The sequence below is a fragment of the Felis catus genome, chromosome B4, assembly GCF_018350175.1.
Source record: "Felis catus isolate Fca126 chromosome B4, F.catus_Fca126_mat1.0, whole genome shotgun sequence".
NCBI classification, from domain to species: Eukaryota; Metazoa; Chordata; class Mammalia; order Carnivora; family Felidae; genus Felis; species Felis catus.
In genome coordinates this window covers 44,733,909-44,753,420 of record NC_058374.1, presented here as the reverse complement: position 1 = coordinate 44,753,420, position 19,512 = coordinate 44,733,909, and the positions used below count along the sequence as shown (strand labels likewise).

General features: G+C 37.5%; 1 protein-coding gene across 1 annotated transcript; it reads left to right on the top strand.

Moving 5' to 3' along the window:
- Window positions 1-8,980: 8,980 nt before the first annotated feature.
- Window positions 8,981-18,843, top strand: LOC123386856 (NKG2-A/NKG2-B type II integral membrane protein-like). The gene is made up of 7 exons (XM_045062657.1): window positions 8,981-9,333; window positions 9,721-9,816; window positions 10,298-10,351; window positions 10,851-11,002; window positions 16,384-16,453; window positions 18,570-18,626; window positions 18,707-18,843. The coding sequence occupies exons 1-7, from the start codon at window positions 9,147-9,149 to the stop codon at window positions 18,841-18,843; spliced, it is 753 nt and encodes a 250-aa protein (XP_044918592.1). The 5' UTR covers window positions 8,981-9,146.
- The last annotated feature ends 669 nt before the right edge of the window (window positions 18,844-19,512 follow it).

The window sequence follows — 19,512 nt, the reverse complement described above, 5'->3', positions numbered from 1 at the left end:
AAATTGAGAAGAAAGGTTCTGAAATTGTTATCTTTGTGCCAGTGACAATAAAATTGAAAATGTAGTAAGCCTTCAGAATTACTGCCAAATACCATTAAATACCTGTTACGGGGATGATGATTTTAGAATATTCTCCGTATAATAGAAATGACATACCAAGGGCATAAAAAAAGAAGTTGGTAATGTGAAGATGTAGCAAAATTGTCTAAAAGTAAAACTTAAACATCGAAGATATTTTACACGAGGCATAAGTTCTCAGTGTTTGTGTCAGATGCAAGCAAATTAATAGCCTAAGTGGTCAAGTCTCTGACCTCAGTGTCTTGTGGAACACAAAAAGTTCTCAGAGGCACTTGCCAATGGACAAACTACATGACTACAAGCTCAAAGTTCCCTACATTCTTGAGGTGTGTGAGGAGATAAAGTGTCTTCAAAATAGCCCAAGGGTAAGAATTTCCTGTCCAAATTTGAAGTGACACACTGATGAGAAATCTACTTTTTCCACGATCGCCTCCTTCTGAAGTCTCACAGGGCCGGCAGGCTGTGAAGACCACAGATACCGGAAGAACCTGGTTCCTTCCGGACGATGCATGACTGTCTGGCCAACAGAACGTATGTGTCACAACTGCCACTATTAGTCACCTCATTTAGTGGGAGATACAAATGCTGGATGGGATGCACCTGAGGCACAACTAATACACAATCACATCGCAGAAAACATTGGTATCTGTACTCCAACAACTCAGGGTGAAAAACAAGGATGAGTAGGAAACATATTGGAGAATTTCTTAAAATATTTAAATTCTCGCCTGTGGAAAAGTAATTAAGTGCATATACACATGTGCAATTGTGTTTGCAAATCAACATCATTTCACGTGAAACCCATGAGCATCGTGTATAAACCCTTAATTTGCATTTGCCATTAATTATAGATACAGTTATGTTATTTGATATTTAGCTCAGCCTTAAGAAAGAGATCTTAAGATGAATCCATCAAATCATAATGGTCAAACGTCATTCCTCATACATTTGCTTAGATGAATGAAAGCAGTTTGATTTTTCATAAAAAGCAAGATGAGGCACTTTCTGTAAAATGCTAACTTAAACTGAACTATAAACAATCAAAACGCTTCCTAAAAAATTGAACAAAACTTGGCAAAAAAGATATTCAATATTGAAAGACATTCCTGTCTAATGAATTATGTTACATGGTCCAAAGGATATGAATCAGTAAAGTTAATGTGGCTATTGTGTTAAAAATAATTAAAATAACTGCTATATTATTGAGAGCTTTAAAAAGCCAGATTGACTATTAAAGGCTTTATACGCATTCTATTTAACTTATTTTCATCCCCATTTTATATTAGTAAAAACTAGGTCGCTGGACACGAAGTAACTTTTTAAAGGTCATTCTTTGTACGTTTGAGAGCCAAAAGGAATTCCAGATTTCGTTGCCTGCAGAGCTCATTGATTGAATTATTACATTACAATTATTTGATTTATTAGAATTCCTTATACAACTAAAGCTACCCTCACTGCCTTGAGATTCATAGCTCTTTCTGGAAGTTTGTACCAACAGCATTCTTCCATAAAAGTTCTACAATTTCATTTATTACTTTATGGTGTAATATATTTGCCATTATATCAATTGACTTTCTGGTGTTGTATAAATGCTTAAAAAATATTTTTTTGCGGGCAGAACAGCATGGAAATTTGTGTGTGTGTCTCCCTTCCATGAAATACAACCAGACCAACACTAAACCATCCTGCACACCTAGAAAACTGGTCTGAGGGGTAACACAGCAATCTGCACAAACTGAACCACAGAATTCAGCAGGTACGCGGCGCAGAGAGATGAACTGGGGGAGAGAGAAACTGCAGAGGGCAGGGAGCTGTTTTTGGGTGCAGAGAGAGGATGGAGATGGCGGTGGGGGAGAAGTGGGGGACAGAATACGGGAAAAGCAACCCCCCCAAAAGCAGCTGGAGAGAAAGTGGAAACAGCCGCAGGGACTGAACTAAAAAGGGAGAAGGGAGAAAGGAGAGGGTTTAAATTCCATTAAGACTATAAACAGGGAGAGCACAGAGGCTGCAACTCTGCAGCTCCATACCTGGTGGTGCTCTGGTGGGAAGGACGAGTCCCCAGGAGCAGAGTGGAGTCCGGATGTCTTCGGGCCACATGGGAAGAGCCGGTTCCCCTCCTGAGAGGACAGCTGGTAGAGGGTGCGTGAGTCCCGCAAAGGCAAGGCTCCAGCGGACCCGGGAGAAAAACTACATTCGCTGGTGCTGGAACAAGGTTGCTGGGGGTGAAGCCTGGTTGCCTGCGTGTTGTGACTTGCCTTAATCCCTGAAATGCTGCTGCTACATGATCGCGTGAACTTTTTCTGAGGCAGGCTGGCACCCGGCTGCAGGCTCTGGGCATTGGCAGCAGCACGGTCCCGCGAACGTTCCTGAGTGCAGCCGGCACCCCGCCATTGCTCAGTGAGTCCTTCCCCCAGAGGGGTGAAGCGGGTCAAAGCCGCAATTCTTCAGAACTAAGGGGCCGGTAAGAACAGGCACATCTGAGATAAAACTCAGTACGGAGATTCTGCCTGGGGCTTGGTCACAGACAGTGTAAAACCGGGGAGTGGAGGGAGCCAAAGACAAAGGACAGGTGCACGATTGCTATTCGGGAAGAACACAGTTCCAATTTGCTATTCGGGAAGAACACAGTTCCAATACTGGAGATTGGGTGGCTGAGGGAAGCCATTTCCACTGCTTCCACGCATGCGTATGCGCATGCGCACTGATGAGCACCGCAGCAATCCACCCCAGTAGGCTAGCAGCGCCATCTAGTGGAGAGCGGAGCTGTTACACTAAGCCCTGCCCAACTGGGCCAAGCTCGCTGTTCAAGAACACAAATCTCTCTGCCTGTTTAGTTTATGGACTATAAAGTGCTTCATAGTTTGACTTTTAGGGCCAAAGAAAGTAATTTCAGTCATATTTCAGTCTGTTTGCCGGTCCATCTATTCAATTTTCTTTCTTTTTTTTTCTTTTTTCTCTTTTTTGTTTTTCTTTTTCTTGAATACAGGAAGAGAAAAAATTCACTTTTATTTTCAATTTTTATTAAAAATATTTTTCTTTCATTTTTCTTCTACTATATTTTTTACTTTTGTGTAAATTTTTTCAAATTCTATTTTACTTCCATCATTTTATTTTATTCTACTTCAGTGTATTCATTTTTTCAAAATTTCTGATTTCCTGTTTTTTTCTTTTTCTTTTTTTTTCTCTAATCTATTAACCCCTTTTAACACCCAGACTAAAACACACTTAGGATCTAGCATCATTTATTCAATTTTTTTGTGTGTGTCTGCTTTTAATTTTTCAATTTTAATATTTTTTTAATTTTAATTTTTTAATTTTAATTTTTATCTCATTAATTCCTTTTCTCCCTTAAAACTAACAAAACAAAGGAATTTACTCCAAAAGAAAGAGAGGAATCTACCCCAAATAGAAAGAGAAACGACAGCCAGGGACTTAACCAACACAGATACAGGCAAGATGTCTGAACCAAAACTTAGAATCACGATAACAAGAATACTAGCTGGTGTCAAAAATAGATTAGAATCCCTTTCTGCGGAGATAAAAGAAGTAAAAGCTAGTCAGGATGAAATAAAAAATGCTATAACTGAGCTGCAATCTCAAATGTATGCCACGGTGACAAAGATGGATGAGGTAGAACAATCAGCGATATAAAGGACAAACTTATGGAAAATAATGAAGAGGAAAATAGAGGGATATTAAGGCAAAAGAGCATTACTTAGGAATTAGAGAAATCAGTGACTCATTAAAAAGGAACAACATCAGAATCATAGGGGTCACAGAAGAGGAAGAGAGAGAAATAGGGGTAGAAGGGTTATGTGAGCAAATCATAGTGGAAAACTTTCCTAACCTGGGGAAAGACACAGGTATCAAAATCCAAGAAGTACAGAGGATTCCCATTAGATTCAACAAAAACCAACCACCAACGAGGCATATCATAGTCAAATTCACAAAATACTCAGGTAAGGAAAGAATCATGAAAGCAGAAAGGAAAAAAAGTCCCTAACCTACAAGGGAAAACAGATCAGGTTTGCAGCAGATCTATCCACAGAAACTTGGCAGGCCAGAAAGGAGTGGCGGGATATATTCAGTGTGCTATATCAGAAAAATATACAGCCAAGAATTCTTTATCCAGCAAGGCTGTCATTCAAAATAGAAGGAGAGATAAAAAGTTTCCCAAACAAAAATTAAAGGAGTTTGTGACCACTAAACCAGCCCTGCAAGAAATTTTAAGGGGGACTCTCTGAGGGAAGAAAACATGAGAGAAAGAAAGAAAGAAAGAAAGAAAGAAAGAAAGAAAGACCAAAAGCAACAGAGATTAGAAAGGACCAGAGAACACCACCAGAAACTCCAACTCTACAAGCAACATAATGTCAATAAATTCATATCTTTCAGTACTCACGCTAAACATCAATGGACTCAATGCTCCAATCAAAAGACATAGGGTAACAGAATGGCTAAGAAAACAAGATCCATCTATATGCTGTTTACAAGAGACCCACTTTAGACCGGAAGACACTTTCATATTGAAAGTAAGGGGATGGAGAACCATCTATCATGCTAACGGTCAACAAAAGAAAGCTGGAGTAGCCATATTTATATAAGACAATGTAGAGCTTAAAATAAAGACTATATCAAGAGATGAAGAAGGGAAGTATATCGTAATTAAGGGGTCTATCCACCAAGAAGACCTAACAATTATAAACATTTATGCACCAAATGTGAGAACACCAAATACGTAAATCAATTAATCACAAACATAAAGAAACTCATTGATAATAATACCATAATAGTAGGGGACTTCAACATCCCACTTACAGCAAAGGACAGATCATCTAATAAAAAACTCAACACGGAAATAACGGCTTTGAATGACACACTGGACCAGATGGACTTAACAGATATATTCAGAACATTTCATCCTAAAGCAGCAGAATATACATTCTTCTCCAGTGCACATGGAACGTTCTCCAGAATAGACCACAAACTGGGACACAAATCAGCCCTCAAACAAGTACAAAAAGACTGAGATCATACTGTGCAAACTTTCAGACCACAACACTACGAAACTTGAAATCAACCACAAGAAAAAAATTTGGAAAGGTAACAAATACTTGGAGACTGAAGAACATCCTACTAAAGAATGAATGGGCTAACCAAGAAGTTAAAGAGAAAATTAAAAAGTTCATGGAATCCAATGAAAATGATAATACCACAACCCAAAACCTCTGGGATGCAGGAAAGGCGGTCATAAGAGGAAAGTATATAACAATTCAGGCCTTCCTAAAGAAGGAAGAAAGATCTCACATACACAACTTAACTTTGCACCTTAAAGAGCTGGAAAAAGAACAGCAAATAAAACCCAAACCAGCAGAAGACAGGAAATAATAAAGATGAAAGCAGAAATTAATGCTATGGAAACCAAAAAACAAACAAACAAAAACAAACAAACAAACAAAAAACAGTAGAACAGATCAATGAAACCAAAAGCTGGTTCTTTGAAAGAATTAACAAACTTGATAAACCACTAGCCAGTTTGATCAAAAAGAAAAAAGGAACGGACCCAAATAAAGAAAATCAAGAATGAAAGAGGAGAGATCACCACCAAAACAGCAGAAATAAAAACAATAATAAGAGAATATCATGAGCAATTATACACCAATAAAATGAACAATCTGGAAGAAATGGACAAATACCTCGAAACATATACACTACCAAAACTGAAACAGGAAGAAATCAAAAATTTGAACAGACCCATAAACAGTAAAGAAATCGAACTAGTAACCAAAAATCTCCTCAAAAACAAGAGTCCAGGGTCAGATGGCTTTCCAGGGGAATTCTAACAAACATTTAAGGAAGAGTAACACCTATACCCTTGAAGCTGTGCCAAAAAATAGAAATGGAAGGAAAACTTCCAAACTCTTTCTATGAAGCCAACATTACCTTGATTCCAAAACCAGACAGAGACCACACTAAAAAGGAGAACTATAGACCAATTTTCCTGGTGAACATGGATGCAAAAATCCTCAATAAGATATTAGCCAACCGGATCCAACAATACATTAAAAAAAATTATCCACCACTACCAAGTGGGATTTATACCTGGGATGCAGGACTGGTTCAATATGCACAAAACAATCAGTGTGATTCAGCACACCAATAAAAGAAAGGACAAAAACCACATGATCCTCTCAATAGATGCAGAGAAAGCATTTGACAAAATACTTTCTTGATAAAAACCCTCAAGAAAGTAGGGATACGAGGATCAAACCACAAGATCATAAACGCCATATATGAAAGACCCAATGCTAATATCATCCTCAAGGGGAAAAAACTGAGAGCTTTCCCCTAAGGTCAGAAACAAGACAGGGATGTCCACTCTCACCACTGTTATTCAACATAGTACTGGAAGGCTTAGCCTCTGCAATCAGACAACACAAAGAAATAAAAGGCATCCAAATTGGCCAGGAGGAGGTCAAACTTTCACTCTTCGCAGATAACATGATACTCTATATGGAAAACCCAAAAGATTCTACCAAAAAACTTCTAGAACTGATTCATGAATTCAGCAAAGTTGCAGGATATAAAATCAATGCACACAAATCGGTTGCATTCCTATACACCAACAATGAAGCAACAGAAAGAGAAATCAAGGAATCTATCCCATTTCCAATTGGAACAAAAACCATAAAATACCTAGGAATAAATCTAACCAAAGAGGTGAAAAATCTCTACACTGGTAACTATAGAAAGCTTATAAAAGAAATGGAAGAAGACACAAAAAAATGGAAAAATATTCCATGCACCTGGATAGAAAGAACAAATATTGTTAAAATGTCAATACTACCCAAAGTTATCTATATATTCAATGCAATTTCTATCAAAATAACACCGGAATTCTTCACAGAGCTGGAACAAATAATCCTAAAATTTGTATGGAACCAGAAAAGACCTCGAATAGCCAAAGCAATCTTGAAAAGAAAACCAAAGCAGGAGGCATCACAATCCCAGACTTCAAGCTATACTACAAAGCTGTAATCATCAAGACAGTATGGTACTGGCACAAGAACAGACACTCAGATCAATGGAACAGAATAGAGAACCCAGAAAGGGGCCCACAAACATATGGCCAACTAATCTTTGACAAAGCAGGAAAGAATATCCAAGAGAACAAAGACAGTCTCTTCAGCAAGTGTTGCTGGGAAAACTGGACAGCGACATGCAGAAGAATGAACCTAGACCACTTTATTACACCCTACACAAAAAGAAACTCAAAATGGATGAAAGACCTAAATGTAAGACAAGAAGCCATCAAAATCCTTGAGGAGAAAGCATACAAAAACCTCTTTGATCTTGGCTGCTGCAACTTCTTACTCAGCACATCTCCAGAGGCAGGGAAACAAAAGCAAAATGAACTATTGGGACCTCATCAAAATAAAAACTTCTGCACAGCAAAGGAAGTAATCAGCAAAACTAAAAGGCAACCCACGGAATGGGAGAAGATATTTGCAAATAACATATCAGATAAAGGGTTAGTATCCAAAATCTACAAAGAACTTATCAAACTCAATGCGCAGAAAATAAACAATCCAGTGAAGAAATGGGCAAAAGGCATGAATAGACACCTCTCCAAAGAAGACATCCAGATGGGCAACCAACCAATGAAAAAATGCTCCACATCACTCATCATCAGGGAAGTACAAATCGAAACCACAATGAGATACCACCTCACCCCTGTCAGAATGGCTAATATTAACAAGTCAGGCAACAACAGATGTTGGCGAAGATGTGGAGAGAGAGGATCTCTTTTGCATTGTTGGTGGCAATGCAAGCTGGTGCAGCCACTCTGGAAAACAGTATGGAGGGTCCTCAAAAAATTAAAAATAGAACTACCCTATGACCCAGCAATTGCACCACTAGGTATTTATTCAAGGGATACAGGTATGCTATTTCGAAGGGACACATGCACCCCAATGTTTATAGCAGCACTATCAACAATAGCCAAAGTCTGGAAAGAGCCCACATGTCCATCAATGGATGAATGGATAAGGAAGTTGTGTTCGTTGGAACCAGAGGGTATTATGCTAAGCAAAATTAGTCAGAGAAAGACAAATATCATATGACTTCATTCATCTGAGGACGTTAAGACACAGAACAGATGAACACAAGGGAAAGGAAACAAAAGTAATGTAAAAACAGGGAGGGGGACAAAACAGAAGAGACTCATAAATATGGAGAACAAACTGAGGGTTACTGGAAGGGTTGTGTGAGGGGGGATGCACTATGTGGGTAAGGGGCATTAAAGAATCTACTCCTGAAATCATTGTTGCACTATATGTTAATTAATTTGGATGTAAATTAAAAAAATTAAAATTAAAAAAATATATATTTTTTGCTCTTTTGTTTTCAGTGTTGTTCAGGTTTCAGATACATTTAGTGGGTCATGTAGTATTTTGCAACATATAAAATCTTTCTTTTAAAATTTAACGATGTCACAGACTTCCAAATTTATTTAAAATAAAAGATCATTTGATAGCACATGACCTTGTGGAAAATAAATCTAAGTCCCCAAATAGAAGTAATTTACTTCAGGGAATTTCTATTTGTGCTAAAACTAGTATTCTCCAATCAGAACACTCAATTTTTAACCAATAGCGGTTTTAAATTGTCCAAAAAATCATGCAGCATTCTTTTCCTAATACTGGGTTTTAATTTTAGCCCAGTTAATAGTGTTGAAATGTTTCTGCGGAATCATAAGGACAGTATTACTCATGAATTCCTTTATTCCTCTCTCATTTATTTCTTTACATTTTTCCAACAAATACTATTGTGTCAAACATAGAATAGCATAGTAAAAACCACTTATTGTATCATGAAACACTTATTTCTATCTCTACGGAAGTTAGTACCAGACTTTATATTGTTCAACTGCAAATGAGTAGCATCCCTCACCCTGCACCCCACCCAGTGTCACTGTAGTAGCAATGTTGTCAGCACATGACACACACTCTTGATCAAGACCTTCAGGGCAGTTTCATCCACATTGTAGCTGACACTACTCAGCTGCAGACATGAACAACCAAGGCGTGACTTATGCGGAACTCCATCATGCTAAGGGCTCAAAAAGACAGCAAGTGCAACCTAAGGGCATGAAAAGTTCCATTTCAGTAACTGAGGAGGAGATAGCCTATGCAGAATTAAATCTTCAAAATGCTTCTCAGGCCCTTCAAGGGAATGGCAAGAACTCTCCCTGCAAAGGTAAAACATTTAATACACACAGTATACCTGTTCTAGAATGTGCAGTTGGGGTACAGGGGTGTAGGGAGTGAGTAGGGAATGATCTCGCATATTTTTCATTTGTGAGAATCCGAACTTGAATTTGGAATACGGTACTGTAATTAAAATCTGAGAACTAACTTTGTTCAGGCATTGTTGTAATTTGTAGTCTTTACCAACATGTCATGGAGTAGTATATTTACTGTAAATGCAAGGGTATATTCTGAGAGAAGATTACAATAGCAGATACAGGTTTGGAGTCCCAAGTTTTTATGTGGGATTCCGTGTGCATCCTTGGTTCTGTTTGTAAATTTTCTAAATGATTATTTCTGTGCATCCTTTCTCAGTGTTTTCATTTCTCTTTCTACTATTTATCATCATGTCCAGAGAAGCTCATTGCTGGGATCCTGGGAATCATCTGTCTTGTCTTGATGTCCACTGTGGTAACACTAGCTGTTAATCCCGGTCAGTAAGTGTTTAAATGACGAAAGGGAATATTTCACTTTAGTGGTCCTCAGTGGCTCAAAATATTTCATAACATTATGGAATTTTATTCTCTTATTTTAATGCATATAAGCTCTAACTTGTAATGATTATTCTGAAACTGTCAAACGTAGAAATAACAACAATTGTCGATAGTATTACATATTTATTCTCATAACTCGGATTTCATAACCCAAAGACAAGGTATAGGAAAGAGACCTTATGGAGAAACACAAATTAATTCTTGAGATTGGTTACCAAATACTGGAAGAGGTGGTACGGTTTGATTCTTTTAGGCTTTTGAAATGTCTTCCCCTGTTGTTCACTTTTTACTGGTAAAATTAATTTTATTACACTTTTCGAATTCTAAACCATACACCAAATTTCAAACTAAGAGACTCAGTCATTATGATTTGTTTAGTTTAACATTAAGTTTGTATGAGGATTACTTTAATTGTTCTAGGTACTGACACACCTGAGCAGAATAATTCTTCCCTAGACACAAGGATCCAGAAAGGTACAACATCATTTTCAAAATTCTGATATTAGTATAGTTTCTATTTTGTCTCCATCTGAGGCTAGGCAAAGAAGTTAATCGAGTCTATTTGGGTGAAAATCAATTAGAAGTTCACATATAAACTTTCTGAAATAATGATTGGCAGAGAATATTACTTCTTCTGTAACAATGTGAAGAAATACTCATTTAAAATCACCATACCCATTGTTACCAATCACCTCAGACTTCCTCTTGCTATAACATGATAAGAGACAAATCATTTTACTCTCCATAAAAGTGATTTTGTAGAGATGGATATTTTTGTGTGTTTGCTTTATATGGGCACATAAATTAGGATGAGAACCTAACCATTCTCTGTGAGTGTGTGTGAGCATATTTTATTTATACTATCCTGGGAGGATGCATCGATATGTTATGTATACATATGTATATACCCATGCAAAAATTAGAATTTTGTAATATTCAAAATTTTTGATAATATATCATAATCTTCTTCTAGCACATCACTGTGGTCGTTGTCCAGAAGAGTGGGTTACGTACTGCAACAATTGCTATTACATCAGCACTGAAAAAAAACCGTGGAATGAGAGTTTGATGTCCTGTGCTTCTAAAAACTCTAACCTGCTCTCCGTAGATAATGAAGAGGATGTGGTAAGATTTCAAATGCTTCCAGAGTTTATTAAAAGCTTATCAGTTAATATTATATTTGTAGAGCTCATCCATATTTTTGTAAATATTTGTAGTTTATTGTTTTGAAGTCTGTTTATAGTTTGGGTATGATATTTTATGTATACTTTTATATCGTTACTACACATTTAATAATTTCCAGTTCTTGCTTTTCATAGAAAACCATGTTTCTATAAATGCCCTTTAGCATGAAATAAACTTTACTATTTAATTTTGACGCATCAAGTAGAGTAAGTACATGATTGCACAAATTGAACACAAACTAGTTAGAACCACGCAATTACAAGTCAGATCATGATGTAGAAGTTTAGGGCCTTTATTAGTCCTACCCATTTACATTATGAAGTATCTTTGCTTAATTTTGGACTTTTTCTCAATGGAATCATGCAGTATGCATTTTTATGTGTGTCTCCCTTCGCTCTCATATGACATTTGTAAGGCACTTATATTATTGCATTTGCCTATAGTTTGTGAATTTTCACTGCTGTCTTCTATGAATATGACATTTTATTTTTTATTTCTTTTTAAACGTTTATTTATTTTTGAGACAGAGAGAGACAGAGCGTGAACGGGGGAGGGGCAGAGAGAGAGGGACACAGAATCGGAAGCAGGCTCCAAGCTCTGAGCCATCAACCCAGAGCCCACGCGGGGCTCGAACCCACGGACCGCGAGATCGTGACCTCAGCTGAAGTCGTACGCTTAACCGACTGAGCCACCCAGGCCCCCCAGAATATGACATTTTAAAATTTATTTTCACAAATTTAGTTCCCTTTTAGTATGTGGATATTATGAATAACTTTTTATGGAAAGGTTTTTCCATGGCTTTTTTTCACATATTGTGTTGTACTTATAATAACTTATATATGATGCATAACTCTATAGTATATGATATATTGCATTTGCTTATAAATATTACACTTATCATAAGGAAATACAAATCTAGAAGTATAAGATAATTGTCCTTATGGGTATTTATAATACATTTTCTTCTAAGCATTAGAATGAAATTACACAGTTACATGTGTCTTTCAATTTATCACCTTATTCCAACATTTTTCTAATGCATTGTGTAAGCACACCGTGTACAAATTAGCCCCTTAATCTCACATTCACTAGTGAAAAATTAATGTAATAATTTCTGATGATTATATAACAGTACCATTTCCTGTGAGAATGCTTGAGTGTATCTCTTGCCCATTTCTCCCGGACAGTGTCGCTTTTCCCTTCTTAGAAGTCCTCGTCCAATTTTTGACATGAGCTCTTTTTTGAGTTTTTAAGATGCAAATAGATTTTGGATGCTGTGACTATCATTTTTACCCTCACATTGGAGGTTTTAATGACGCAAATTCATTAATGATACTATAGTCCAATTTATCATTTTGAATGGTGGTGATTATTTTGGACCTACTTCAGAAGTTAGTCAATGTTCAGGACTATCCTGTCCTATGTTACTTTCTAAGATTTAACTTTTCTCTTCATGTCTTTATTTTTTTTTACTCTTAATTAAGGTTTATGACCTACTGGAACTTTCTTTTTGGTGATGCTGTGTTTGTCATGCTGTAAGAAAAAGGTTATACAAGGGGTGCCTGGGTGGCGCAGTCGGTTAAGCGTCCGACTTCAGCCAGGTCACGATCTCGCGGTCCATGAGTTCGAGCCCCGCGTCGGGCTCTGGGCTGATGGCTCAGAGCCTGGAGCCTGTTTCCGATTCTGTGTCTCCCTCTCTCTCTGCCCCTCCCCCGTTCATGCTCTGTCTCTCTCTGTCCCAAAAATAAATAAACGTTGAAAAAAAAAATTTTAGGGGCGCCTGGGTGGCGCAGTCAGTTAAGCGTCCGACTTCAGCCAGGTCACGATCTCGCGGTCCATGAGTTCGAGCCCTGCGTCGGGCTCTGGGCTGATGGCTCAGAGCCTGGAGCCTGTTTCCGATTCTGTGTCTCCCTCTCTCTCCGCCCCTCCCCCGTTCATGCTCTGTCTCTCTCTGTCCCAAAAATAAATAAAAAAAAAAAACTTTGAAAAAAAAAATTAAAAAAAAAAAAAAAGAAAAAGGTTATACTTTTCTACATCATGACCTAATTGATGGAGCATAATTTGTAGCAAAGTGGATCTTTTCTTCATAAATAACTTTATATATGTACTTATGTGCTTTAATCTGCTTTATATAAATAATGTAGATATCATACATCTTTATATAGATGATTACATTTTCAGAGATCATAGTCTACACAGTCTATCACAACCCACAGCAGTTTGAGTAAAATGTAGAGCCTTACTTTCCTTTATGGCCCCTAATGTTGTCCCATTTATAATATAATTGTCTTAAATATTTCTCTACTAAAATTGAGAATCAAACTGATTTTATAATTTTGCTTCAATTGATAATTTTCCCTCAAATATGAAACAATTTAGGAAGCACGAGAGGTGAAGGAAGTCCATTAGAACCAGTGATCTTTTTATTTTCTTTTGTTCTTTCTTCCTGAGATTCCCTGATTCCTTTTGTTATCAGAAAACTGCTAAAGGGAATTATTTTCAGAGTGGGTCTGGTGGTGACACATTTTTTTTAAGCTTACTTATTTCGAGAGAGACAGAGACAGCACGATTTGGGGGAGAGGGCGGAGAGAGACAGACAGACAGACAGACAGACAGACAGACAGAGAGAAAGAGAGAGAATCCCAAGCAGGCTCCACACTACCAGCACAGAACCAGGTGCAGGGTTTGAACTCACAAAACTGTGAGGTCAGAACCTGAGCAGAAACCAAGAGTGGTACACTTAACTGACTTGAGCCACCCAGGTGCCCCTGGTGACAAATGTTCTTAGTTTTCCTTCACCAGACAATGTGTTGATTTCCCCTGCATGCCTGGGTGATATTTTTGTGGGTTAGTCAATTATTTTTGATTGGAATATGCAGTTAGTGTCGAAAACTTTTGCCACTCTGCATGCCCTCTGGGAGGGGCAGAGAGAGAGGGAGACACAGAATCCGAAGCAGGCTCCAGTCTCTGAGCTGTCAGCCCAGAGCCCAACTCGGGGCTTGAACCTATGAACTGTGAGATCATGACTGGAGCTGAAGTCAGATGCTCAACCGACTGAGCCACCCAGGTACCCTGTGTCTTGGGGACTTTTGTGTGTACCTATTGGTGTCTGTAGTTTTCCAGCCTCTCTGGCACCAGTCTGGTATATGTGAGGTAAAGAAAATTTCCAGGGAGCTCGCTGCCATGTCATTGCTCAGGTCTCCAGTGCCTGGTTCGGTCAGCTTTCTCATCACCTTTCTGAGTCTTCTTCTATTGTCTTCCGTTTAATGCCCAGGGTTGTAGCTGTATTTGGTGAGAGGAATAGAGAAAATTCTACCCTCTCTATCTTTCCAGAACAGGAAGTCTGGTCTGTAGTGGTTTTAATTTGAATGTTCCCAGGCTAGTAGTGTTGAGCATTGTTTCATATTCTCTTTGCCCTCCATATATGTTTTTCGGTGAAGTTTCTATTGAAATATTTTGCACATATTTTTTACTCTTTGTTATTACATTTTGAGAATTTTTTTATGTATTCTGGCAGCAACTCTTTTATTGGATATATGATTTGTAAGCATTTCTTCCCAAGACGCTGACTTTTCTTTTCTCTTCAAATAGAGAAATTATCCCGATGAACTACACTTTATCACTTTGTTCTTTTATGGTTCATGTGGCTGGTGTTCTAAGAAATCTCTGCCCAACTTTAGGCCATGTGTTTTTTTCTGTTACATCATCTTGAAATTTTATCTTTCACATCTATGTATGAGCCATTTTTATATTTGTATATGTAGTATAAAGTATATATTTATTAATAATTTTAATATCCCATTGCTTCCCAAACATTTGTTGAAAAGACTATACTTTCTCCCCTGAATGACCTTACATCTCTGTTGAAATGTGCACTCCATATATGTGTGGATATAAATTTTCCACTCTCTAATCTGTTCCATTAATCTCATTATATATATTTTATGTCAATTTCATATGTTAAAAACCATCATTTTTTTAAACAGTGAGTTTATATTAGTACTTTTTCAGAGTTATCATATCTATTCTAGATCTTTCACGGATGTTTCCTATTATTTTCTATCTTTCTAAAGAAATATATATAGATATAGGTATATACTTATATAGGTATATACTTATATAGGTATATACCTATATCTATATATCTATATTAAGTATATTTATTTATTTTGAGAGACAGAGTGTGAGAGGGAGAGGGAGAGAGAGATTCCAAGCAGCCTCCTTGCTGTGAAATGCAGAGCTTAATGCAGGGCTCAAATCTCATGAACTGTGAGATCATGACCTGAGTCAAAATCAAGAGTTAGACACTTAACCAGCTGAGCCACCCAGGTGCCCCTCTAATGATATTTTTAAAATGAAGAATGAATATTAGTTTTATCATTTGCCTTCTGCATCCGAGAAATCACATCATTTGATCTTTTTTATCCTGCTAATGTGACAGATAAAATCTATGGAACTTCAAACGTAAATCCAACATGGCATTACTTCAATAAATCTACTTATGTTATTGTCCATTATTTTTATATATTGTCAGAATCTATTTATGATTGCCACTGACATGTAATTTAGGGGTTTTTTTTAGTATTCCCATCAAAATGTACTTAATACATATTTCTATAACCCCTTTCTTTCTACCCTACAAGGTTATCTTTTTGTTTTTTAATTGGCATTACATTTTTTTTACTCATAAACTTCTAAATACTCTGTAACCGAGTGTGAAAAGTTTTCTGAATTACAGGTAACATTGTATTAGAAGATATAAGGCAATTCTGATATTTTTCTTTCTTTTTGTTTTGATTTTCACATGTGTTTGGTAGGATTTTTTTTTTTTCAATTTTGTGTCTGGTTTTAAGTATATTTGCCTCTTTTCATAATATTCTTTTATGGATGCACATGGTATACATGCCAACAGATGGCTGGATTTTCAAGTGTCACCGTTGCATGGAATCAGATAATGAACTTCACCAACAGCGCAAAACGTCCCTTTCATGTTCTTATCTGCACTTAAAAAACACTTTATAGAAATGGAACCATACACTATGCATACTTTAGTACTGGATCTTTCAGGTTACACTAAACTTGTGTGATTCATCCAAAAGTTTCATGAAGTTGCAAATTGTTCATAGTCCTTGCTATCCCATTGTCTGATTTTGCTATAATGTATTCATCCATTCTATTGCCGATGCTCTTGGATATTTGGGTATTGATTCATTTAGACCTACCTTAGTTATGCTAATACACATAAATTCAGAATCAACTTTCAGCTAAATATGTTTATCATTTCTTCCTTCTATAACTTTAGTTGGCTCTTGTCTTTATAGCTTCTTGAGAGGGAAACTACTCAGATCATGCATTTTATAGAATACTTCTTTTTGGATATAGGTGACAAAGGTACAGAAAGTCTCTAAACACTACTTTCGTTCTAACCCCCCCCCCAAATTTTTATATGTTATCATCCAGACAAGGTAATTTCCATCATCCGGTACAAGATATTTTCAAAGACTGCATCTATGAACTATAAATTTTTCAGAAGTGAATCGCTTTCCACATGTTTGGAAATTCTCCAAATTTCTTTCTGTCGTTGCTTCTCATTGATTCCTTTGTCTTCAGAGAATATACCTTGATTTTTCCAGCCCTTAAAATTAGGTTCCCTATTTATGACCTAGAACACTTTCTATATATGTCAGTTGTCAAGACGGTTCCTAGTGTTTTGACGGTCTTCCATAGTCCTCCTGCTTTTGTGACTAGCTGTTCTATCACTTACTGAGGGAAGAGATTTAAATCTTCAACTATACTTATAATTCTGTTAGTTTCCATTACATGTGTTTGAGGGTTCTGTTATCAGGTGACTAATATATGTTTATAATTGTTTTATTTTTCTCTTATATTGACACCCTTAACATTTTGAAATGTTTCTTTTAATTTCTACTAATACTTTGTGTTTTAACAGCTACTTTGTCTGATAACAGAATAGCCATCCCTGCTCACTTATGGGATTCCTGTTTGTAAGGTCTGTCTTTTGCTATCCTTTTACTTTCACCTATTGGTGCCTTTGAATGTAAAGTGTGTCTGTTACAGAGAGCATGTAGATGGATCTTGCTTTTTTAGCCAGGATGGCAATTTCTGTCTTTTGATTGGAATATTTATCTAATTCACAGAATGTCGTTATTGGGATAGTTGGATTCAGGCCCGCCATTTTGCCCTTTGCTTTACGTCTATGTATTAGTTTCTTCTTCCACCTTACCTGGCATCTTTTGTATTAAACATATGTTATTTCATTGGTCCATTTTAATTCCACTATTGATGTCTTAACTATATTCTTAACTAATTTCTTTAGTACCTGTAAGAAACAAACGCATCCTTTGTTTTTATTAGGTAAAATTGACATATAACATTGCATAAATTTAAGACATACAATGTGTTCATTTGATACATTTATGTATTGCAGTATAATTGCTAAGGTAATGTTAGATAACACCTTTCTCATGTCACATATTTACCATTTTGTTTTTTTGTGTGTGTGGGTGTTCAGAACAGCTAAGATTTAGTCTTAGCAACTCTGAAGGTGATAATACAGTAATGCTGACTACAATCACTATGCTGTACATTAGATCTCCAGAACTTATTTATCTATAGTTGTACCTTGTACTCTTAAATATCTCCAGAATTCCCCACCCCTTCCCCTTGTAAACAACATTCTACCCTTAAATTTTACAGGTTCAATTTTTTCAATTCCACATGTGAGACCATACAGTTTTTGTATTCCTTGTCTGACTTTTATCTCTTACAATAATGCCTTCAAGTTTTATCCATTTGCCACAAATGGCAAGATTTCTTTCTTTCTCACAGCTGAATAATTTATATTCAGTGTGTATGAATTTGTATATTGTATATATGTGATACCTTCTTTAACTATAATCTGTTGGCAGATACTTAAACCATTCTAACAGGCATGAGGTGACATCCGCTGGTGGTTTTAAAATTTTTTTAATTTTTTTAACGTTTATTTATTTTTGAGACAGAGAGAGACAGAGCATGAGCGGGGGAGGGGCAGAGAGAGAGGGAGACACAGAATCCGAAGCAGGCTCCAGGCTCTGAGCCATCAGCCCAGAGCCCGACGCGGGGCTCGAACTCACAGACCGCAGGATCATGACCTGAAGTCGGATGCTTAACCGACTGAGCCACCCAGGCGCCCCCAGCTGGTGGTTTTGATTTTCATTTCCCTGATGATTAGTGACCTTACACACCTTACCTCTATCTGCTTGCCATTTGTATGTCTTTCAAAAAATATCTACTCAAGTCCTTTGCCCATTTTTTGAATTGGATTGTGTTCTTTGCTTTTATTACATTGTAAGAGTTCTTTAAATAAATGGATATTATTCCCTTATCTGATATTTGTTTACAGATATTTTCTTCTGCTCTCTACATTGTTCTTTCACTTGCTTGGTTCTTTCCTTGCTGAAAAGATGCTCTTTGGCTTAATGCAGTCCCACTTTTCTTATTTTAGTTTTTGTTGCCTGTGATTTCGGTATCCAAGAAACCATCGTCTACACCAATGTCAAGGGTATTGTTCCTTTTGCCTCTACCAGTGATTCTATATGTTTATATGTTTCAATGTTTCTAATTTTCGTCTCTCTGTTTCAGCTTCAAGAATTCCCTTTAGCATTTCCGTTAGGCAGGTCAAATACTTAAAACTGGTTCTGACATATGGTGGTCTAGAGACCACCACGAGAGTCATGGTGCTGCTGTCCTCTGCCATCCGGGGCAAGCTGAACCACTGACACACCATCCTGTGAGAGGCTGGGAAAGCTTTTATCTCTTCTTCGTTTTCGAATGACAGCTTTGCTGCGTAACGCATTCTTGGTTGGCTGTTTTTTTTCCCCTTTGACCGCCTTAAAAATATCATCCCACTCCCTCCTGCCTTATGTTTGGGAAGAAGATCTTGTCGAGATGATCTTTCTGGTATCAGGTACTGCATGCTGGCTTCAGAGCCCTCAGAGCAGTACTGGAACTGTCATCCAAGGTCAGGCACAGATAGAACTACCATCGCCACAAGGTCTCAGTGCACAGGTTCACTTACTGTGGCTGTGGCACTGGGGTCTAAGGTGGAGACACTTGCAGATATGCCACGGAAACTGTACCTGGGTCTCAGGGGCTCATCGCTCGGACTCTGGTTGACAGAAGCTATGTAGCGGTGACCACGGAACTTAGGATGACAAGCCCTAGCAAGGATGGGTCAGAGGCTGGAGTTGCCGTGGGTGATGTCAAGTTTTCAAACAATAGCAACCTCGTGTTAGCAATGGCAGTCCAGAATCTTGGCATCGAGTGGGGATGGGGTTCAGAGCAGCAGGAGGACGCTTTACATGAAGATACAGAGTCATGACATGGAACACTATGGATAGAATTCAGGACAGCAGCAACTTGCACCTAGAGTGGCAACTAAAGCATTC

Excerpts from the sequence above, each read along its gene's own strand:
- LOC123386856 (XM_045062657.1), top strand. The coding sequence starts at position 9,147 with ATGAACAACCAAGGCGTGACTTATGCGGAACTCCATCATGCTAAGGGC. Across the intron at positions 16,454-18,569 it reads TTTGGATATAGGTGACAAAG|TTTTTGTTGCCTGTGATTTC; the intron begins GTACAGAAAGTC and ends TTCTTATTTTAG. Across the intron at positions 18,627-18,706 it reads CGTCTACACCAATGTCAAGG|CTTCAAGAATTCCCTTTAGC; the intron begins GTATTGTTCCTT and ends TCTCTGTTTCAG.